This window comes from Notamacropus eugenii, chromosome 3, assembly GCF_028372415.1.
Source record: "Notamacropus eugenii isolate mMacEug1 chromosome 3, mMacEug1.pri_v2, whole genome shotgun sequence".
Lineage (NCBI taxonomy): Eukaryota > Metazoa > Chordata > Mammalia > Diprotodontia > Macropodidae > Notamacropus > Notamacropus eugenii.
Genome location: NC_092874.1, coordinates 15,363,212 through 15,387,141, shown reverse-complemented (window position 1 = coordinate 15,387,141; position 23,930 = coordinate 15,363,212). Strand labels below are relative to the sequence as shown.

The window sequence follows — 23,930 nt, the reverse complement described above, 5'->3', positions numbered from 1 at the left end:
TGACTCTTCTTAGGTTTAGGAGGTAAGCTCTAAAAACTAGAGATCAAAATAATCTTAGTGCTAAGATTAGAATTCAAGCCTGTATTTTGGAAAGAGTGAAAAACACTAATTCTGTTAGGTCTCTCTCTCTCTGAGAATGTGGGATTATCTCTTTATTTCTTGCGAGGTTTCCATCAGATGTGGAAATCTTTGGAAATATATTTTTATGGGAAACTATGCAAATTGTCTTCCAATGAAATATGTTTTTAAACATGTATGCATTTTCATTTTAACTTTTTTCTTCTTTTTTGAGCATTGAAGGGTAAACAAAGCTTGTAGAAACGTAGCTTTTTGATTCCTTCTTGTGTTTGGTTCTACTCTGCCCACCTTTAAAAAAAATACTTTTGCCTGTTTTAGTTTCTGCACTAATTACTCACATAATGCCAAAGAACACATTTCATGCATATGAGTTGAGTTTTGCTTCCTGCCTTGTTGTATGAGAATTTATTAGGATATAATTTGTCAAATGAAATACAGGGGAATTAATATGTGTAAAGAAAGTTGAACAATTCCGAGTTTCATATCCCTTAGATTCTTGCCCAGGAAATGTTTGTTTATGCAAGTTGTCTTGTAACACTTTATAGGTGTTTGTTTTGTTTGGGTTATAAAATTTGGAAATTCTGTGCTTTGTGTGTGTCTGAGTACAGACACATATGGAAATAGAACTTTCCAGAAGTCAGGCTGACTCACTGGTAACATTGCCAGTATATACAATACACAGTACACACACACACACACACACACACACACACACACGCATATTAAATATGCATATATGTATGTGTGTTCATATTAAAACACAAAACAATTATTGTCATCAACATTAATCAAGTTTTGAAATTATGGCAGAGAAAAAAATCCAAGAGACCTTTTTTTTTCCTTGTAGCTGATGGTTTTTTCCACCTACCCTCATAAAATAAGCCTCTCTTCTCGGTTTTATGATTAAGCCATTGGAGTTTCCTAATGCTGGTCTGCTGTCAGTGGCTCCATTTTCCAGGGGCTAATTATTAATTTTGTAGATGATTCACGCCTTCTTATCCTCTTCATTTTCACTGCTCATTTTGCCCATTAGCAGCTCCCTCTCCAGAGTGGAGACCCAGATAACTCCATTTTGCTGTTTCAAGGTTTGATCAATGCAGGTGGGAGCTCTTGGCTACAGGGGAGATTTGAGTTACAGGTAGACTAAAGTGATCAGTGACATGCTTCTCTTTCTTCCCATTAGGCAGAATAATCCAAGAAGACTATAGGTAGTCGGGTTAAAAGAAGCTTTAATAGCCTTCCTACCTGTGATTCGAATGATTGACTCATGGGATCATAGATTTAGGGATGAAAGGGATCATATGGGTCACCTAGCCTGCTACCGTCTTATCATACAAGTGAGGAACCCTAGCCTCAAAAAAGTAAAAGGTGTTTTTTTTAAGCCTCTTGTCAAACAAAATTCCGCCCCCCCCCCCCCTTATTAAAAACCATTCGATTGTATTGATTCCAAATAGAGAGACCTCTAAGGCTCTGGTGAGGCATCCTCTCCCCAGAGCCCACTCTCACGCCTCTGCTTGTGGCAGTTTCCTCTGTTGCCCACTGAGAAGTGAGCTTTTTTCCCTAAAAGTCTACCTAAATCTGGGTATTAGTACAGCGCCCTGGGCCAGTGTGGCAGGAGACCTGGCCCCCTCATTCAGTAGCTCTTTTTCTTCTGGTTTTCAATGAATACACTGAGAATGAGAGGGCCCCAGTGTCCAGTGACCTAGACAATTGCAGCTTCATAGGAGCGTCTCTGAAAAGGTATAAATCTGCTTTGAGACGTGTTTCTTCCATCTGTGAAGTATGACTGACTGACAGCAAAAAGAGCACCCTGGTTAAATGTAGGAGATGACCATCAATTACTGTTTGAATAGTGATTCTCCCTGGAAGTGGGGTCTGCAAATGGGTGGATGATTTAAGACCACTGATAACTTAGAAACGTCCTTCCCACCCTGAGTGACTAAGGAGAGGCACTTGACTGATTGGGGAAGAAATGCAGATTAAATAGCACCCTTTCAGATCTGCGTGGAAGAGTAAAAAGGGAGAGAGGAAGGAGGAGAAAGACTGTGCCTGGATGATCCTGACCCTGAGGGTGAGGGAGATTGTAGTTCGTGCTTTGGCAATTTTCCCTAGGTGGGAGGGAGCCTTTTTCCAGCAGTCAGCCTGTTTAGGAAAGGCACGTCCAAGTTGGGAGCCTATTGTCGCTTGGATTGGAAAAGCCAGTGAGAGGCATGTTTTTGGCCAAGCGGTTCAATTTAGAGACCTTCTGAACTTCACTCTCTTTTCATACAGTACTTTTCCCCATGATCCTTTAATTTTAATGAAGTGCTTGGTAGGTGACTCCCTCTCACCATTTAATTATTTTTAAAATCTAGTTTAATTGGAATTATGGGAGGATGTCAACTTAGAACTTTGACAGTTTCTTGAAGCATGGGCTGCGGTCCCTTTGCTGGGTATATAATTAAAAAACACATACACACACACCTGCATAAAAATAATAAAGGTAAAAATTTATTGACATCATTAGCTTCCTTTGGGATTTAAGATGTATATTCAACAGCATAACAAGGTGTTGAGCAAAAGAGGTCGGATTTCTACTCTCAGTTTGGGAGTCTTTTCATTTTTTACTTCCTCTCAGGAATTCTGTATAACTTTCCCTCCCTGGTGAAAGCATATTATTTCTCTCTTCTCTATATCTTTCCTGATTTCACAGTCATCTCCCATTTTAATTCTGAATGGAGAGAGAGTATGTGGTTTGGAAAAGCAGATTCAAAGTAGGAGAGAGGCTCTGGGTTTGAAAGCCACCTCAGACACTAAGTTAATCAGACAAAGACTAATGCCTTTGAACCTCACTTTGCTCATTTGTAAATAAGGAGGTAATAGATGGTCTCGAAGGTCCTTTCTATATCAAAATTTTAGAGCCTTTCCTTAAAAAGAATCGGGATGTGTTAAGTGGAATTTTTAAAGTCTATTGGCTTTTGCCTTGATTTCAGCATTTTTTAAAAATCAGAACTGTGACTTCATTGGTGCAGAATAATAACTCTCTTTAGGTCACAGGCTTACCTCTTTCAAGGTTTCTGAGTTATGAAGAGACAGCAGGATATAGTACCTAGAAGCTGAGCCTGAAACAGAGAAGCCCAGGGTTCAAATATGATGAACTCTGGCTGTGTTACTCTGGGAGAGTCATTTCATTTCCTAGTGCTCCAACCAACTCTAACCTCTAAATCACAGAGTAAGAGGATGGGCCGATCTACCTTCATAGAAGGAGCTTGCTCATCTCAGAGTAACTGATGCAAAGAAATCCCAGGTTTAGTCCCTAACCTAGCTCTGTTTTCGGATTACTTGAGAATTCCAAAAAGTCTCCTTTTAAATAGCTTCCCTTTTGGGTTCCCCCTCCATATGTTAGTTAGTAAGTTGTTACTGCTTCCTACCTCTCCTGCACTATCCGCCCTCCACTTTTCAGCTTGAGTTAAGCCTCCATTTAGCAAATACCTGTTGGAAGTTACCCAGCAAGCCCCTAGATGTGGATATCAGTACTTTTTATCTATACTTATCAGATGCTGAATATCCTCTCACTAATAAAGTGAGATATGAGGCAGGGTTTCGGGAGGATTTGACTAGCTCTGAGTTTTCAGAGCCCAGTGACCCCTTTCTGCCTCAGTGATTGGGGAGCTCACTATCTTTCCCTCTGCTCTTTAGACTGGCAGTGGGCTCTAGGACAGGCATGGCACACGTATGGCATGCAGCAGGAGCAGATTAAGTGCCTGTTACTCGTAAACTACTCAAGAAAACCACCCAAGAACTGAAGGTGCTGGGCAAGGTCATACTGCCTCCCAAAGTTTGATGTCTGGAAGCAGTAGATGAGTCACTGCATTTAGAAGGATGATCTTTCCAGGAGGATGGATCATGGCCCAGAGTAGTTTATCCTGAGGCTTATCTGTCAGGCAATTTTCTGTCTCTCTCTGTATTTAGATACACATTTATATATGTGAGTGTCATGGCTTAAATATAAGAAGCACTAATTTTATTCCAACATCTGATCAACACTCTCTTTGCCCTCTGTCATATGCAGTAATGGATTGAGAATCAGAGTAGGGTATTCATTCACCCACTTACTTGTCCCCATATCTGTCTTGCTGAGAATGTTTGCCATCGTGCTGAAAGCTAATGTTTTATACTTGGAAATTGAGAAGGTTAGGTGACTTGTATACTCAAATGCCTATGTTCTTTAAATGTTCCTGGCTTTCCTCTCCAAGAAATATTATTTCTTAACTTGGCAGTTCCTGTAATGCCCTTCTGATATTGTGATCTGGGGAATTTTTGAGGACCCTTCCAATTAAAAAAATAATTTTAAAACCACTTAAAAGATTAATATCTTTTTGTATTTGAGACACTTTTTTGGAATAAATCCTCTTTTGCCCTATTCATCTCTTCTAATAACAAAAAGGTTGATTTGGACTATATATGCTTGCCTTTACCCTTGAAGCACCTTAAGAGAGAGGTGTATTTTTTTCTTTTTCTTTTATGTGAGATTACATTAGGGTAAGGTGTTCCCAGGGAGAAACTTCTTTTTCAAAGCAGATCTGCCCCATCTCTGCAAATTATAGTCTGAGAGCAAAGCTTTTGCGCCATTCTGGATACTGTAGCCTCCTGTGGAAGCCTGGTGCAGCCATTTTAGAATAATGGTTGTTTTAAATGCATAAAAACAAATACATAGGATTACAAAGAAAATGCATTACATTGAAATGTAATTATTATTAAATATTAAATATTAAAAATTATTAAATATATTATTATTAAAGGAAGATGTACCTCAGGTTAAGAACTCCTGACTCAAAGGTGCTTATTGAAGGTGCTGAAAAGTTAAGTGATTTTCCCAGCGACACACAGGCAGGTCTGTCTCAGGTCAGACCTGAAACTAGATGTTCCAGGCATTGAGGTCAGTTCTCCATCTGGAACACCTTGCTTGCTGTCTGTATTTTCTCCTCTCTTCTTGATCTAGGGAGAAGGGGGCAAGTTTTGATTTCAATTTAAGATGAGTATTTCAGACAAATTTTGTCAAGGGTTATAGAGCAAGGTTTTCAAAATATCTGAATCACCTCTGCCTACAAAGCCAAGCGAATGTGAGTTTTTCTGTCATGAGGTGGCTTGAATAAAGGCAGGGAGAGCAGCGATTGAACAATGGTCTTATTGACATTTCAAATGAGCCCTTAGATTGAGGGTGCCTGATCCAGCTATGTAGGTGCGTTAAAGTCTGGGTGTTCATGAGAACTTCAGACAGTGATTTACACGTGGAACTGACAGATCAATAAATAAAAATCAGATGTCGCCTTTGGTTCCTGACTTTGGAGCTAACCAATTGGTACTGAATTTTAAGAAGAAGAAGATCAAATTTGTCAATGTGGGTGATTAGGTCACTGAAAATTCATAACAAACAAATATTAGCTGCTCTGATTGGCAGCGGGCTCTGAACTGGATGAAGAAATTAAGTCAGTCGCTGCCACCTCTAATGAGGACCTGGGACTCCAAGGGCTTGCACAATTAGCTAGATGGGGATTGTTGTGAGCCTAATGTTAGAATTTATTTTTTACAGTTACTACAAAATATTTTTTTCTGGACTATAACAAAAATGTTCTCTCCATTTTTATAATTAGAAATCAACTTTAGATCTATGTTTCATGTTTCATGGGTTCCCTTGCAATTTTTGAAAACTCCACATGTGTTTTAAAATAGTGAGTATTAGTGCCTGTATTGACCTTTTTCAGTGCTTTGAACTGATTCTTAACAATTAAAAAAAATCGGTCAAATTGTAAACTTTTTTCAAGGCAAAAGAATTCTTAGATATAGAATACCTTATTGAAAAGGAGTTTGGTGAGAATGATGAGAATTTCAAGAGGCATGAAGTTTGTTTTTGTGAAGAAAGAATGTTTTTATGTTTTTAATTAAACTAATTGCAGTCATAGTTATTAAAATTTTTAAATTATGTTGTGAAATGTTTCATTTTCAAACAAAATGGCAGCTGTAAATATTTAGTGCCTGGAATATTTACCAATGCATAATTTATGAATTTGTTTGAACTAGTCATTTAAACTCAGGTTATTTTTTAAAATACAATTACACTCAAGCAAATGAGATTATTTCATATTGTGTCACAGACTTAAGATTTGCATTGTGCAATGAACTTTTGAAATGAGGTAATCTTAAAGATGGTACTGGTGAAAAATTAATTTTGATAAGAATGATTGTATGACCTTTACCTGATTTTAATTTTTCTCTGGATGAGCATATTTCTTTTACATGTTGTGGTGTGTATCCAGTAAATTTTTTCTTTCAAATGGTAGGACCAAAAATATTTTAAAACAAAAGAAATCCTGTGATAAGATGAGATTTCCTCTATTTTTATACTTCCCACCCTCACCACCTCTAACATATGGCTAGGGGAAACAGGCAATCTTTATCTGCCCTCTTTTAAACTGAAAATATGCTTGAGCTTTTTGGAATGTTTCTAAAATGAAGACGTGGAAGTTTGAATAGATGTAAATGTATGTAAATGAAGATAAGAAGGCTATTCATGCTTTTTGTGAAAATCCTGTGCTCCGCTCAGCCCAGGTGTCTGAGTGTGTCTGCCCCTTTTCGTTTTACAGAATTCCTGTCTAATGAAACTTTTGTTTTTGACTTGTGTAGGTTGTTGTAGAGCTAATTCTGTCTTTGAATTCTGTCTGCTTTTGATAGTAGAGAAATTGTAGCAAACACACAGTTATAAGTTTCCCATTCTGAACACAGCTTCACAATACCCAGGATGCCTTAAACTTCAAGCCTCCTGGTTTGTGTCTGCAATTTTGTATTATTGCTGGTATTTTTTTTTTTTTGTAAATTACTCAATTTTTCTTTCTTTAGCATGGAGAATGCAGTCCTCTTTGGGGGGAGAGAACAAATTCTCAAGTGGTGGATAGAAAATGTGTGTATAAACTTGACCTAGTTCTAATTGTATTATAAGAGGCAATTTGTAAAGAGGGAGGCAGATAGGGTGGAGCCCTAGGTCCCAACTCACACAGATTTCACAGAACTAGCTAGTTTTTATTATGAATCTCCTGCTAACTAAAATGTACTAGTAAGAATGGCTTGCCATTCTTAGATGGTGGACACTTTCTAGAAGGATAATTACATAATTTGAGGGGTGAGGGTATAAGAATTGTCTAGTCAACCCGGACCTCCAGAATCACGTCGAAAATATAGCCATCACATGGCATGTAATGCTCAGTTTCGACTGACTGCAAGAGCCAGAACTGCCTAGCAGACCCATTACTGAAGTGTATGGAGGCGCTTTATCTAATTATCGTCAGTACTCTGGGGGCCTCCAATAAAGAGACTGGTTATCAGAAACTTCCTGCTAACCTGTTTGACTTATTTATTCTGTCCCTCCTAACTGCTAGAACTCAGATTTGTTACAGGATCTTCTAGCAGCACACCCAGAGGGGTGTGGGTATCTCTAGCCTTATTTCTTATCGTTTAGTCTTTAAATATATGGGTCAGAAGTAAATTTTCAGTCATAGTTGTAATTTTTTATCCACTCCTTAAGCATTATAAGTACATCCCCAATCCCCTGGACTCCAAATTAATTCACCCAGTGCACATTCGTAACCATTTAGAGAACTGTAGCATTCCTTACTGTGAAATTGATCTTACAAAAGACCTTTAAGACCCTTGGTTCTTGGCTCAGTTTCCCTCATGTTTCCAATCGTAAGGCAGGAGAATTTCTCAAGTTTTCCTTCTGACATTAGAGCCTTAAGTGGGCTGACTGCCTCTGTGCTATGTATACCTCCTACCAAAGACTATCTGTATCTATATCTATGTCTAGATAGATAGATTTGGGATTGCTTAGACACCCCCCACAGCCAGTAAAATTTGCATGATAACACCTTTTGATCCACAGATGACTGTTGACTTGTCACCTTCTAGTCAGGTTCCTAGCTCGGAGAAAGACATACATCAACATGGGAAGCTTTCAGCTCGGACACATACTTAAAGCTTCACAGCTGCTGAGTCAAATGAATATTGAAGTGACTTCACCAATTACTGATTTAGCTATTAAGTTAAACATGTGCCTTATTGCAAAGCTTTAAAAGATTATTTGCAAAATAGCACACCTGTTGCAGGGGTATTGAAGCTAAATCCAAGATCCCTGAAAGATTCATTCGTCCCACTCTTTCCCTCTTCCCCCCCCCCCCCCCCCCCACCAGATGTAACAAATTAAGCTTTACTCACTGGTGTTCCTCATGACTGGGTTAAAGATCTTTTCAAACAAATTATTTTGTAGAAATGTTAGAACAGTTTGGGGGCAATGCTAACAAAGGTATCTTCATTTAAAATGTCTTTGTTCACTATGGATTAAGTGCAAATGACAGCTCATTCAACCCTTCAGAATTCTGGACCTTAAACTCTTATCCACTGTGGGTCATTGTGGTTTGGAGATTATCCTACATGGATTTCCAGGGAGACATAGGACCAAAAAATGAGTTTGTTTTAATGGCCATTTATACAACCATTATCTCATCTCAGTCTCAGCAGTCCTCGGAGGGCCACATTACTATTGTTCCCATTTTACAGATGAGGAAATTGGGACTTACAGGAGGTGATTTGCTCATAGCCTCATAGCTAGTAAGCTTCTCAGGGCAGAATTCTCACTCATGTCTTTCTGGCTCAGCAGCCAATACTGTAACTGCACATTACACTGTTTTTCAATTTAATATGATTTTCCCCCCCATTAGCATTGGGAGAGTCCAATGCCAATCTAATCTCTTATATGTGGGATTCTTAATTTAGTGTTTAATAAACCCAGATGTCACACACCATATAGAAGCATATCCGAAGCAGGATTTAAACCCACATTTGTCTTCCTGACTCCAATCAAGCATGATATCTATTGAGTGAAACACTCAGGCACTGGAAAAGCTCAGACTGTGCCAGACCTCTGGTTTTGGTGATGGGGGTGGGGGCATCACTTTGAGTCAGAGTAGGTTGATTCTAGTACTCAATTTCCTCATCAGTAACATCAGGGGGTTGGACTGCTTGACTGACCTCTGGAGTCTCTTCCGTTTTTACAGCAAGGATTCTATTATCTTAAAAATAAAATATGAAATACTTTTTTTACTTCATAAAAATAAGCCTACCAGACTGCAATTTCCTGCTTGAGGGTACGAGTAGGATCGTACTTGTAAAGTGCGTTGCAGAATTTTCCTAGAGACATCAGTTGTTGATGCTAAGAGAACTAGACCAACAGCCAGGCATTATCGATGGCTTACTGGCATTTTGATTCAGAAAGCCATAGGTACAAGGGTGGAAGCTAAGGAATGCCGATTTTCACAAGCTGCTTTAAAAAGCATTAACTTGGGAGAGTTTTAAATGTTTTCCTTAACAGTTGGGGATAAAGAGAACGCAGCAGTTAAATTTTCTCCCCTCCAGATTTTAAAAGTGCATTAAGTAGGCTTATTGCTCTCCCCGTCGTAAATGGTCATAATTATGTGGTTTTAGTCTAATTGTAAGCTTGAAGAATAGCTAACTGCTGCCTTGGAGCAAGCCACCTTATCTAGATGCAAATTTTTAAGTGTTTTTTACGGTAATAAGAAAACTCCCTACCTTGAGGGTTCCTTGCAGCTTTTTTGTATTGTTCAGGTGGGGGAAAAAAACTATCCTTGGCCTGATCCTAGGGAAAGGGAAAGGTAGATATTGGCTTTAAACAAGTAAGGCTGTGTTACTGAACCCCATGCCAGAGACTCAGGAACTCTCTGCACTGGAGTCCTAAGACCTCCCTTGAAAGCTCAGTGCCGATGATGATCTTCGTCTCCCTCCTCCTCCTCAATTCTGGGTTTCCTCATCTGTAAAATGAAGGGGTTGGATGGGATGCACCTCTCAGGCCCCTTTCTGCTCTGAATCAAAGATCCAGATATCATTTCCAAATGTGTTCAAAGGGAGGAATTTTGGCATCTGTGCATCCAGACCCAGGGAATAACTGTGGTTGTTATCACACAGCTTGGGTAGTTGGACTCCTGCTTGTAGCTTTCATTTCATGCTGGAGGGGGCTGGGCTGTAACCTTGAAGATCGAGCCTGACTGACCTGGATCGGTTGTGGGGGTAGGGGAGAAATGAAATGGGCTTCTACAAAGCCAGACAAAGAGGTGAGTTGGTGGAGGGCTTAAAAGGCCAGGTGGAAGGATTGGGATGGGGTCCTTGACCACTGCCACTCTAGCCTGTTCTCTCTCCAGAGACCAGCCATTTGAATGCAGGGAGCTGGGGATTTGTTTTTTCTAAGAAATGCTTATTTTCCTCTTGTGAACCATTATATTCTCTTGCATGCTTTATCCTGCCAGATTGTGTGTGGAGTGTTTAAAAATTGAACAAATAAGCCTTACGAGCAGTGGAACTTGAGTGCTCGGAAACAAATCAGGAGGGGGTGACTAGGCTAGGCTGCTTCGTCTTCCGAACCTTTAGGTGATGGGAGTCTCAGTTCTTGGAGAAATAGGTGTAGTCACTTGGTCATTTTTCAAATCTTACTTGCTCCAAGGCTAATTCCAAGGAGCCTTGGTGACTAAGTATCACACCTGTTGAATGCTCATGTGAAATCATACTGGTTTGGCAGCCTCAGACATACTTTAATAATAGCCCACATCCATCTGTTGCAGTACATACATTATCTCATTTGATCCTTAAAATCCCATGAGGCAAGTACTATTGTCCTACTTTCTGAGGTGAGAAAGCAGAACCCCAGAAGTGCTAAGTGACTTGCCCATCGCCACACAGCTCTGCTTCAAGATAAGCATTTTAGTAACTATGTTGTTGCTCTGCCCAAATGACAAAATAGTTTTGCTTTCCCCAATGCCATTGCTTTGGTCCATTTAGTAAATCTTTTTCTTCGCAGACTGATGGCTGTAGTGCTTTAAATAACCCCAAAGCAAGTATGAATTCTTTTCAACGAACATGAAAAAAATACTCTATGTGTACTGGGTAAAAATAAGCTTCTTCAGTAACTTGAGAATCTCTTTAACAAAGAGAACTTCATTCCAAGCTAGCCCAGAGTAAACTAGATTTGGTTTGAGAGCAGCTACCATCTTAAAAATTGGCTTCAAACTGTGGTAAACCCTATGGGGGAAATTCTGTTTTGTGATCTATGCAAACCTCAAGGTTTTGGGTTTTTAATATGGGAGGAAAAGTGAGGACAATAGCTATTTTTCCAAATGTGTCTGAAGCCTCTATGAATAGTCTATTGTAGAATAAAGCTTTGGGCTTTTTTCCCTCCCTGGGACTGCTCTCCTTCTACTAAATCATTGCAACTTAAGCCCAGAAGATGTGCCTGTTCTTTCTTTTTCTTTCTTTTTCTTTCTTTTTCTTTCTTTCTTTCTTTCTTTCTTTCTTTCTTTCTTTCCTTCTTTCTTTCTTTCTTTCTTTCTTTCTTTCTTTCTTTCTTTCTTTCTTTCTTTCTTTCTTTCTTTCTTTCTTTCTTTCTTCCTTTCTTTCTTTCTTTTTCTTTCTTTCTTTCTTTTTTTGGAAGACCTGCAAAGGTCTTATTAAGCAGCTCATTTAAACCACAGAGGCCGCCGCTAATGTTAAACAGCGTGGGTTCCTGTCATGGATTGCAACATTTGTGATTTTATGAAATAGTTGCAAGAACTTTTTTGTTGGAAGGCTACATTTTCAGATGCTTAAGACCTAGGACAAAGAGTGGAGTCAACCCTCTTGTTCAGGGATGGACAGCGTAGTCTGTGAATAACTCAATTCAACAAGTATTCAGAGGGCTTTTATAGATCCCAGCAGTGGCACAGAGAAAGAAACATTGTCTGCCAATGAGCTGACAACCTATTTGGTAGACAACTTACCCATGAGAAATGAGGCAGCACCATTAAACTGCCCGACAGGCAGCCGCAGTTCTAGAGCTTGAAGTGGCCTTAGAAACCATCTCTTCTCTCCCTCTTGGGTTACAGATGAGGAAACTGAGGCTCCAAGAAATGCCATGACTTGCCCAGCTAATAAGTGACAAAGGCATCATTTGAACCCAGGATCTAGAAATCCAAAGCCAATGGGTTTTTTCTTCCCCCATTATCAGGCTTTTCTCATAGTCATTTCCAGTCCTTGATGATGAATTTAGAGGCTGGTTGGAGATACCAACCAGTACTTGTACCATAACAAGTACACTTCGAAGTTGTATAGGAGCCTTGTAAAAGGCACACTTTGAGTAGTATGAATATTGTGTGCATGATCAGGAAGGCTTCCTGGATGAGGTGATTTTGTTTTTAATCTGGATCTTGGAGGGACTGGGGGGGAAATGGCCTGGAAAGAGAGATTATCAGGTTGAATGACCAGGAGAGCAAAACCACTAGCCTGCAGCTTCAGGTTCTAAACGATAGGGATTTCTTGGAAACATTAAAATGCAATAGTAATTTTGCAAATGCTGTTGGTGGCCTTAACATGGATAATCTTTTGAATAGCTCTGGGCTGTAGCACACCTGCCTGCCCTTCTCATTGCCTGCTTTCTAATAATAAGTATGGGGCAAACTTCGCATGACCTATCGTTTAATTTCAGTATTAATCATACTCTACCTGTATTGTGATGAATATGCTCACTTCATGTATTTCAACGATAGTGCTATTGTTAAACTTGACCATAGGAGACATCTGTTGGGTGGCTATGACCTTAGGCAAGCCTCTTCACCTGAGTGTTCTAATCTGTGAAATCAAAAGTGCTGGCCTCAATGATGACAATGATGATGAGAGTAACTGGTGCTAGTAGAAAGTTTTAAGGGCTGCAAAACTCCCTTTCTTTTCATTAGCTTATTTGACCTGCACAACACTCTTTGTGAGGTAAGTGCTGCAGGTTCTGAATCCTGCTTTATTAATTTTTAGAAAATGTTTTCTTGCTGTCTTGTTTTTGCAGTCTTCCCCACCACCCCCATTCAAGTCATTTGAGTTATTCCGCTTGGAGCTGGAAAGTGTAAGGGACTGGGAGTTAGAGAACCTCAGACATGTCACTTCAGTTTTTTTTCGGTGTCTATTTCATTAGCTGTAAAATTATCAAGTAGGACTAGATACCCTTCCAGGTCCTTTCCCATTCTCTAAATCTGGGACCCTATTTCCTTGTGAGGAAAGAGAAACAGTAACTTTTTGTGTGGCCCCCATTTTACAGATGAGGAAACTAAGGCAGTGAGAGGATAAGAATCTGAAGATATCAGTGATCTATCATTCAGTCATAGATTTAGAGCTGAGAGTGACCTTAGTGGTCTAGTCCAACCCCCTCATTTTACAAATGAGGAAATGGAAACATGGAGGCTAAGTGATTTGACCAGGACTTGACCACACAAGAAGTAGGTGGAAAAACCAGGATTTGAATCTGAATCTTCCACCTTGTTTTTAATAAGGGCAATGCAATTCACACACCTTCATTTGATGGGGTTCTTAGCAACTCTTGAAGGTCTCGAAAGGCTTGGAAGTTCCACCAAAGGCAATAATGATAATTATGATATCATTAAAGAATTCTCCATCCAATAATGGCACTGTAATGATTTCTCTGGTACACCAAGTATCTGGTGCCTTTCATGTAGAAAATGCCTCTTGTCCAAAAAACTTAAGGTTACAAATTACACTTTTGTGGCTAAATTCAGCCCTTATCTCTAAGTGGTGGAAAGTCATCGTCACATGAAAGTCCAGGTTTGAGCAAAGATGAAGCCTTATGTTCCAGCAGCTCTCCCATAAAACCTGGTCTACAATAGACTGACTAGTGGCCCCTTTGGACAGAAGTCGTGGGCTTATGTCGCCACCTGGTGTCTTCCAGAGGGAAATGTTGGACCCAAAGCCTCTTTCCTACCCCTAGTTAAGTTTTGGAAGGACCTTAGAGCAAGAATTTTCCTTCTTTGTGTCCTGGACAGGAGTCCTCTTCGCAGTCTGGTGAAGTCTATGGACTCTTTTCTGAGTAATGTTTTTAGATGCATAAAATTACAAAGGAAACTCATCACACTGAAATTTGGTTAGAAAAATTTAAAAAGAGAAAGTTCATGGACCTCAAATTAAAAACTTCTACCTGAAAAATATCTAGCCCAACTTCATTTTGTGGATAAAATAACTGAATCCGTAACAAAATGACAACAGAGACTCTGTCCAAGTAGTTTGCATCTGGGGAACACACACAATCCCTTTCCTCAGCTCATTGAATTTTAGTGAAGACGTTCCTGTTACGGAGTACTGTGAGGGAAAAGGAGATGAAGCTAGAACTGTCTGGCATGGAATGCTAACATATTGGGTGAGAGAGGAGAATAAAATAGTTGGCAAATACCAAATAGGCTTTTGAATCTCCCAAATTTCACTGAAAATAAGTTCTTCTCCTAGATAACTGAATTGGTTAGATATAGAAAATTAATTGAACACTTTCCAGAGAATGAAATATGTACCCAAGTAAAATACTTAATTCACTATTTTTCAACATGTCCAGGTTGTTTTAGAGGTGACCAGCGTGATGTTTTTGCCATCAGAATTCTAGTTTGACTGAATCTTGACGATGTGGAACATGTCAAAGCTAGATTAAAGCGCTTTCTTTTTCTTAGGAAAAATTGACCTGATCACTACGCTGCTTAATGTAATAGGATCTGTAGCTTTTGTCTTCATTTTCCTGGTACTTAGCACAGTTCCCAGCACATAGTAGGTGCTTAACAAATACAGACTGATTCCTGGGCACTTCAAGTGGAGTTGAATGGTTTTAGTTTGCATTTACCCTACCTTTCAACAAAGAAATGGAACCCATCACTGATTTTTTGAAGTGAAAGTTGGGGAGCCTGGTTTTGACCACCTTTGAATCACTTTTCAGTCAATCAAGTATTTATTAAATGCTTACCTTGTGCCTGCAGCCATGCTAAGTGCTAGAAGTACAAAGAAAGAAAGCTTAAACAATCTTTACCCTCAAGGGACTTACATTTTCTTGGAGAAATCTACATGGATAGAAATAGAAATGGTCCCAGATGTCCTTCCTAGATGGAAGGAAACCTCTGAGGGGGAGGCAGCAGCAATGGCATTGAGCTGAGCCTTCCTTTAGATTTGCTCTCATTTCTCTTTCTCTGTTATGGACCCAAAGCAAGGAATTCCCTGTTTCTAAGTTCTATAGAAATTGTGAGATTGGCCTGATCCCTAGTTTTCTGAGACTTGGATAGACAGGGAGCATCCTACCCACCAGTCTGTAGATCCATAGACAATGAGAGGAAACCCACTAGGAAAGAAGGTACCAAAATCTTTTTGCTTGACTTGTAAAAGGGGCAGCAAGGGGTATGGGGGTGGGGAGAGGGTGTGGAGCTTGCCTGTAAAGTATAGAGTTTATACCCAGTGTGTCGAGTGTATTTCGACCTGATGGCTATTTTGTGCAAAAGTATTCTCATTGCATAGTTAAAAAAACAAAACAAAACAAAAAACCTAATAACTAATCTTGGAGTAAAGAGCCCAGTAGTAATATGGGCATTTTATTTGAAGTTTTTGTTATTCTGGACAGAAAATTCTTCATCTGGGCACATTTTTCAAAGCGTGTTGCATGCTGACAGTTTAGTTTCAATGCCTTTTGCTTTAGGAGTTGGGTTTTCTTATTCATATCAAGAAGCATTTTCTACTGACTATGTGAATTGAATTTTGAAAAATAGGGCGTTAAATATTTTATCTACCAACCATATTCTTAAATAAATATTGTAGAAGACCTATTTGGGGAAGATTTCATTTTCTTGCTCCCCACATAATGTATGGATGGTTTCCTGGCTAGCAGGGAAATGGAGAGAGGTGCCAAACAGTCATTGGATTGAGAAAAGTTGGGGAAATTTCTTAGAGGAGATCTGGCTGAGAGACCCCAGGCTCTATAGCTGGAGATCTGTTGGAGTCCTGGTGTTTCCCAATTTACATGATAGATATTCCTAGAGATATGTAAATATCCCTCTCTCTTTAAAAAAAAAAAGACACTGGGGAGATTTGCTATTTAAAGGAAAATTGAGTACTGACTACTTCAGGAAAGTTAAAACCTCCTTTTGTTAAGGATGTGACATCTCTGCCCCATCCATTCCCTAACACCTTGCCACAATTTACCTGAATTATAAATTCAGATTTTTGTATATCTGAGTTTCTTCTGATAGGGGACCCCTAGATAGCCCCAGTAGGTAACTCTGTGCTTTTCTTCCCTGGAATTTATCAAAGGATTCTTTCTTCTTTTGTTAATCAGATCCTAAATTCTTTGTTTTAGGAAACAGCAATAACATTTTTTTTAGAATTGGTCTGACTTGCTAGAAACACCATTCTTAGTTGCCTGTGACAACATTGAAATCCTTATATCGGCCTTGGATTGTTTCGAAGCAAGAATCTTTTCTCAGAGACTTAAAAATTTAATCACATCTGTTTGCTCTGGGCATGTATTCTTCCTTCCTTAATAGGTTCTCTTTGGAAGTTATGTTGTTCCAAATCTTATTTCCTAATAAAATAAGGGAACCCTGTAGTATCTCCCACAGCCCCCCAATCTTTTTTTGGACAGGAGGCGAAATCAGGATGGGGACGGTGCCGGGAGAAGCAGGAGGGAGGAGACAAGGGAATGAATTTTGAATCCTCGCTGAACACAACTACTGTTAGCCTAGTCTGTCTGACTAAATCAATGTTTTATTTACAAAATAACCGATTGTCTGAAAAGTGATAAAACTGTCTGGTGTTCAGGAAGAGGAGGGGCATCATGAACTTGGGGAGATAGGGAAGAATCCTAGATCTGGGTTCCCTGGAAGGGACTTCAGAAGCAGCTAGTTCAATATTTTATGAATTAGAATTAAATAAGAATTTATTTATTCTTTCAGTGTTTCCCATATTTTATGGAGGAAACAGAAGCCCAGACGTGGGAAATGATTATACCCCAGAATACCCTTCATGTCCAAGGGCTGGGTCTGGCTTGATACTTGATAAATACTTACATCCAATTGAGAACCCAACAAATTTTTCTTAATGAATTGAGTTCTTCCTCCGTTTGCTCTAGACTTAGCACTTTGTCCTTCCCATCATTGCTTTGCCCAAACTTATCAGCTTGTTTCCTCCCCTGCCACCCTCCCTCAGCATAGAAAATTCTGGAAGGTGAAGATTTGCTTTTTGGTTTGCTTTGTGCCTCCATACCCCGCTCAGTACCTGACATAAAGTTGGTACTTGGTAAATGTTGAACTAAGAACTAGTTGAGTTCTTTTTAAAAATAGATTTTATTGTTATCTTTTATTTTTACATCGCCAAAAATTTTCCCTGTATCCCTCTTCCTCACCAGAGAATTACTTCTTGTTACAAAGAATTATTGAAATTGACTTCTGGATTTGATCCCTCCATTTCTTAGAGTGCTTGCTTTGTCTCTGCAAAACATTTTGGGATTTGCATGTCTGGGGACAGAGTGATTCTTCTCCTTAGAAAGGAAACTCCCAGAGGGCAGGCATCATTTACTTTTGCTTCTCCAGTACTTGGCACCATCTCTTGCCTGATGTATAAGAATGGATTATTAAAATGTTGACTTGACTTGAAGTGCTCTTTGTGATGAGTCTGGTAAGCAGAGAATGCTCATGTTTGTGGATTTCAATTGGAGAATTTCAATGTCTAGCCCTTTGGAAAACTAGGTTGAGTTGACATGAGGGACAAAAGGAGCTTTGCCTTGAGATGGACATGTCGGTACTTGAAGGATGTGATTGCTCCATCTAGGACTGTTCTTCTTTCCTTCTCTCCTCTTCATCCCTTTACCCCAGATTGGTGTTTGGGAGGTGATCAGTAGGATCTGACCTCAAACCAGAGATGTCTGCTCTGGGGTCAGTCTTAGAGCTGTGTGGGCTTCTCTGGGCCACCTCTATGTCGTAGGAGGACTGGCATGGAAGCAAATCATATCCTTAGCAAAAGGCAAATTTTCTTTCTAATCCTCTCTAGTTTCCTCAGTTTGGTCACCCATTTTAGAAATACTTTGGAAGTATTGAAGCAACCTGGGTAGAAATGCTTCTCTTAAGTGTTATTACTCTGGCATCATCATATGAATCCCTCTTTCTCCTCTCCTTTGGCTTCATTTCTGGTCTGTGAATTTTTTGTTTGATTTGGAAGACATTTTGTTTTTAATGGAAGATGTGACCCTGTCATTTCCAAATGTCGTTTTCTGGGACTGTTTGCATATATTTTCTTGAATTTCTCCTAATCCTTTTCTTTTATTCCTCTCCAGGAGCCGTAAGATCCAGATCCGAAACATCCCGCCTCATCTTCAGTGGGAGGTAAGAATTCCTATATTTAAAATGAAGTTGTACTCTACTAATTCTTTCATAAGCCTTCCTGAGTCCCTCCCTTTGCTCACCCCCATCCCTGACACTCCCCTGGCTTCCTGCATTTGCTGGAGCCCCCCATACACTTCATTCTACTCTTGGGGAGTGGCACAAGGGAAGAAGCTAGTCTTCTAACGTTCTTTGCTGCCTTGGTTCCTTTGAATTGTGTGTTTAAAAAATATATAATGAAATAAGTTTCTCAAGTGAATGCTAATCCCTTGATGTTGTCTGGTTCCTTAACCAAAGGACTTGTCCATGCCAAGTCTTCCTGGCTAGAGTTCAGTCATCTTCTTTAAACCCAAATTTCCATCTTGGCAAAATCCTTAAAAAATGAAACTTAAATAGTAGACATGAAGATCTTCCAAATATTTGTCTGGTTTTGACCCTGAATGATGGCATTTGGCTAATTGTGTGCATATAGAGGAAAATCATGGTAGCCCAAGTTTGAATGAGATTCAGTGCCCCTGTAAATTTCTGAAGTGTGATTGTGAAATCACAAGTAGGACATGATGACTTGATAAGAAGCCCCAAGCAAGGAAGTCAGCAGTGGAAAATTGAGTTGTGGGTTTGTGTGTAAATGTGTGTCTGTGTGTGTGTAAGGGGGCTTTTATATAAGGAAAACTGAGAATAATCCATCTCCTTTTCCTTAACAAAATAACACAAAACACACCCAACCCATGGCTACTTCTTTCTGAATATTTCTAAATATGTTTGAGAAATTTTTTATGTATTTTTTCCCCCTTTCAAAGGACATTTGATAATGGGTCATGTACAGTTTTGGGGTGGGGACTTTTTTTTTTTTGGTAACACAAAATTTCATGTTTAAAATAACACACTAAAAATGCCTGAGCATTCTTTTCTTGTCCACCAGCAGTGAGGAGAGGGCCTAGCCAGCCTTTTAGAGGTTTTCCTACATTTCCCTTGTCATTACAAACCTAAGAATTTACAATGAGCCACCACTGCCTTTAAGAAGGGCTATTATTATTGGTAATCCTTGTATGCCAGGACCAAGCAGTCCTTGGGAAGAAGAAATCTTTTCATTTGGTTGTTACTCATCTACTGGGTTAAGGATGCTTGCTGTGGGGCTCTTGACTAGATCTCTAAAGCCGATGAGATAGACCCCCAAGTTGGAGGTCAATTTGGGGAAATCACTGGCTTTTCTATCTTCACTGCAAGACAAACCCAAGGGCTCAGGTTCAGAAACTCTTGGATTAGTCCAATTTAGCTGTAAATAAGAATACCTAATTGGGAGGAGTACCCTTTAGAATTCTAAATGCCACTGCCATCCCATTGCCTGTGAAATCACACATTTGAAAAGCCTTCTTGGGAACCAGCTAGAGATTCAAGGTTAGGCTGCATTTTTTAATTTTATTTGAACTTACCAAGAGGCATTAAAATGGAACTTTTTTTGAATTGGAGAGAATTCACCTCAGTCCCTGTCAGGAAGCAAGTCTCCCTAATTTGACCCAGAAGAATGCTTCCCTCAGCTCTGCATTTTTGCATTTGAACTTTGCCCTGCTCTGGAGACACACCCTTAGCCTTGTCCCTGTTCTGTGTTTTAAAGGTGACCCATTCACCACTTTTCCCCACCATCCCTTCCCCATCCTTAGGAATAACAGCATATAATTGCTGACCTGTGTACACATAGTAAGGTGCATGGAATACTTTATCTTAGAATTCCATTTGAGTCTCATCAATCCAATGAGGTTATTATTATCCCCATTTTAGAGATGGGGAAACTGAGGCTGAGAAGTGAAGTGACTTGCCTGGAATATCCCAAGTAATAAGGGCTAGAGTTAGAATTTAAGCCCACACCTTTCTGCCTGCCAACCTTGCCTCTAAAGAAGAGGGGAGACTCTCACTACTGGACCATGACAGTCTTCTCCTGGCCTTTCTCATTCTCTGTGTGCTATGTTACTCTTGACTGGGCTCCTTCCATATTAACTGCTCCAAAGGGTTTTTTTTATGATTATTGTTTTCTTGTTTGGCAATCTTTTTCAGCCATATCAGGCAAGGAATGCCCCTATTGTATAAACTGGCTGAACTGAGGCACAAAGAATTGAACTTACTTAATTGAACTTATCTCGCCTTTGTAAAGTCATAAGCAGATCCAGAGAGTGGGATGTGGAACTCCTAACTCCCAGGCTGGAGTTTTTAAAAACTACCTGTGAAAATGATGGTCTTGAAAAATAATCAACCATAAAAAAATATTTACCAAGTGTGTACTTGATGTTGATTGAGAAAATAAGAGCTAGGACACGCCATTCCAGGGGAAGGGGGCTCACCATTGCTTGTTCACCTTTTGGAGAGAGTGTGGCTTCTTGGAGCTTGCTCTGAGCTCTCCAGGCCCCCTAGTGACTGTGACCAGTGTTAGTGGAGGGTGAAACGGCTTTAAGTCTACCCTCTTTGCCCCTTTCTGGAAAGTCCCTTGCCTGTTCTGCTTCAGCTCCTTGGAAAACCATTTTCTGAGCTGTTGTCCAAAACTCTAAAAGAGTCTGTGGCATTCCTCATCAGTGAGGTGACGGAGCCCAGTGTAGGGATGCTTATATATTCCTATGGAATGTTGGCTACTCTGCTGAGTTTAAAAAAGCCTTCGTCTCCCCTTACCTCGGGTTCCATACCATAATAGGCTAGGGAATGGTCCTTTAATGTGTCCTTAGCAGAGCTTCAGTTTCTTCCCTCCCTCCTTCCCCCTCCTCATTTTTTGAGTGACTTTTAAAATGATTTTCCTCATTTCAATGTCTAGGCAGAGACTGAAATCTTCCTGGTTTAGGCACCACTTTCTACCTGGTCAAGGCATCTACTCTGGGCACAATATATTCTAATTCAATTATGAAGTCTCTCTAATGTGCCAGACACTGTGTTAGACCTTGGAGCTTCTAAGAAAAAACCCAGCACCCCTGTCCTTGAGGGGCATAATGTGTTACTGGGGGAGAGTCCTCCCTTTCTGTACACAAATAATGACACCCAAAGTATGTGCAGAGAGGGTGAAAGTATAAACCCCTGGAGGGAAGAGGTGAGAGTTTGGAGAGGTGGGGGTCCCGAAAGACCTCCAAGCTAGACTGGGGACAAAGGTGAACATTCTAGAAGGTATTTCAGATGTGGTCCCTCCACTTTATTTTATGGGAGGATTTGTGGCTGCCAGAGGAGTTGGTTAAATGTTTCCTGGCACCTTCAGTCCATATGGATAGGAGGGTTATGGGAAGACAGCAGGTGCTGCTTTTCTCTGATGCTTACCTCACCTCGAGGCGCCACTAGGGCTCCGCATTTGGCACATGTCTAGGGAGAGGAAGGGGCCGAGCTAGGGGGGCCCAGAGGAGAGAGCAGCCAAGACTCCTTTTAAAGGAGTGAGAACCAGTGGGCCCCAAACACATGTCTTTTTGACCATATCACTTGTCAGCCTCTTGACCGGTCAGCCATCTTAGACATCTCAAATCTCTCAGGGACTTGCCAAGAGGGATATGTGATAGTGCGTTGGGGAGAGATCTATGTTGGGTGAGCTACTAATAACTGAGTGACCCAACCATAGGAGACAGTCACCTTCTGACACCCTCCATTCCCCTCTGAGCCTCATAGAAAGCCCTATGGGAACAGAATGCCTTTCAGGCAAGAGAGATACACCTGGGGTTGTCATAAAATAATTCCAAACCCCTGAGACAGGACTACTGCAGAATGAGAATTCTTATTCACTTTTTTGGTGGGTTGTGTGATTAATTCACCCACCCAAAACCTATAATTCTCTAAGGTTGTCACCAAATAAAACATCCAAAAAGGTGAACAGGCATGTTGAGCCTAATGGTTAGAGCCCTGAGCTTGGAGTGTGGCAGAGCAGCATTCAGCTCCAAACCAACTCACCCTGTGCTTCCTAGTGACCCTGGTCAAGTTACTTCATTCACTTCTCACAGTTTCAATATTTTTAGGCATGAAATGGGCACAGTAACAGTATGTATCTGGCAGTATTTTGTGGGTCTCAACTGAGATAATACATTTTTTAAAATTCGCAAACCTTCATTTCCACAAACATTTATTAAGTGTTTACTATATGCCCTACAAGGGCAAGGTTTTATTCATTCTTATTTTTTAAAACAATTTTTACTGATATATCTTGCTTTTACACTACCTGTACACTACCTGTTCCCTCCTGTATTCTCTTAATACTTCAGGATTTTCATTGATGGAGTAGTCCCTGGTGAGGTTTAAAAAGAAAAAAAAGCCCCCTTTTTTTGTCCAGGTGAATTTTTGTGCAGATGGTATCTAGTTTCTTAAAAAAGCAAACAAAAAACCCCACAGTATAATAAGGAAATGTTCTAAGCAGTCTTGGCCTAGAGCTTGGTGATCCCCAAAGGGAGGCAAGTAAAGAAAAGAGAGACCCACTCAGAGAGAAAAGAGCCAAGAGAGCTCTTTGCAGGGGCTCACTGCCTTCCTTTTTGCTCAGTGCTTTGACCAGGACCTGGGGTAAAGAATCATAGGAGAGAAAAGCCCCCAAGGACAAACACCAACAAAAGCGATCCCTAGTCTCTGCATTTGGAGCAGGGGCGCAGCGTAGGAGACACCTTTGCCAGCCTCCTGGCCCCTGACTTGGGAGCACAGCCGGAATCGTTGGGTCCTGCCTTATCTCCAGGGCGGCTCCCTCTCTCTCCTTTTCTCCTGGGCCACCTCTGCCAGGATCAGGCGTGAAGGCCAGCCTCTAAATGGAAATAGAAAAAGAGGGGTGTGGTGCAGCTCAGGTTTCTGTCTTTGGAGGAGAGAAGACCTCAGTATTTGTGGAGGGACATTTTGGCTCATCTATGCGTGCCAGATATCTCTCGAAAGATTTTTTCCTTTCCAAATGGGGCACTGGAATGGGAGGCTGCATGTCCACAAAACAGCTGTCTTCCCTTTGATCTCAAAAAAATACTTCCTTTTATAGATGGACGAGACTGTGCCTCCCAGGCTGTTTTCTCTGTTTGTCCAGGGAGGCCATAGCTAGTCTTGCTTTGGGTTTGTTTTTTTTATCATCAGGGCAAAAAAAGATGACTGACCTATAGGAAGGCTGGTATGGGAACCATCAGGTTTTCTTTCTGAATTCTTTGCTTTCTTGAAGGCAAAGAAATCTTGGCCAAGTGCACATACACACGCACACACAGAGAGAGAGAGAGAGAGAGAGAGAGAGAGAGAGAGAGAGAGAGAGAGAGAGAGAGAGAGAGAGAAGAGAGAGTGTGTGTATTGGGGGAAGCCACCCTCCTTAGTAGGATGGGATTTCATGTTGAAACCACTCGGAAGAGCTTGACCCATATAGACCCTGCTGCTGGGTCATTTGTAACACAGCCAGGATTCCAAGCCAGGTCTTTGACTTGGAATCTGTTGCCCTTACCCCTGTACCACACTGAACCTTAACTAAAGGACCCCTTTTATGTGTCTTATTTTCAAATATTAGTTGAGCTCTTCCTGAGTCCCTCACTCAGCTTCCTGAGACTTGTCCAGCTAGAACACTGGTATAGTAGGGGCCATTTGCCATGCAGTGGAATGGTATATTTGTTCAGTGTTCTGATAAAGAGGGTCCATGTTCTTGCAAAC

General features: G+C 40.5%; 1 protein-coding gene across 9 annotated transcripts in view; it reads left to right on the top strand.

The window, feature by feature from the left end:
- The window catches only part of IGF2BP3 (insulin like growth factor 2 mRNA binding protein 3), a 102,927-nt gene that overhangs the window by 14,442 nt on the left and 64,555 nt on the right, over window positions 1–23,930 (top strand). For all 9 annotated transcript variants that reach the window (XM_072650923.1, XM_072650922.1, XM_072650921.1 and 6 more), the window contains one exon: window positions 18,278–18,326. In XM_072650923.1, coding sequence (XP_072507024.1) covers window positions 18,278–18,326 — 49 coding nt within the window. The remainder of the gene's footprint in view (window positions 1–18,277; window positions 18,327–23,930) is intronic.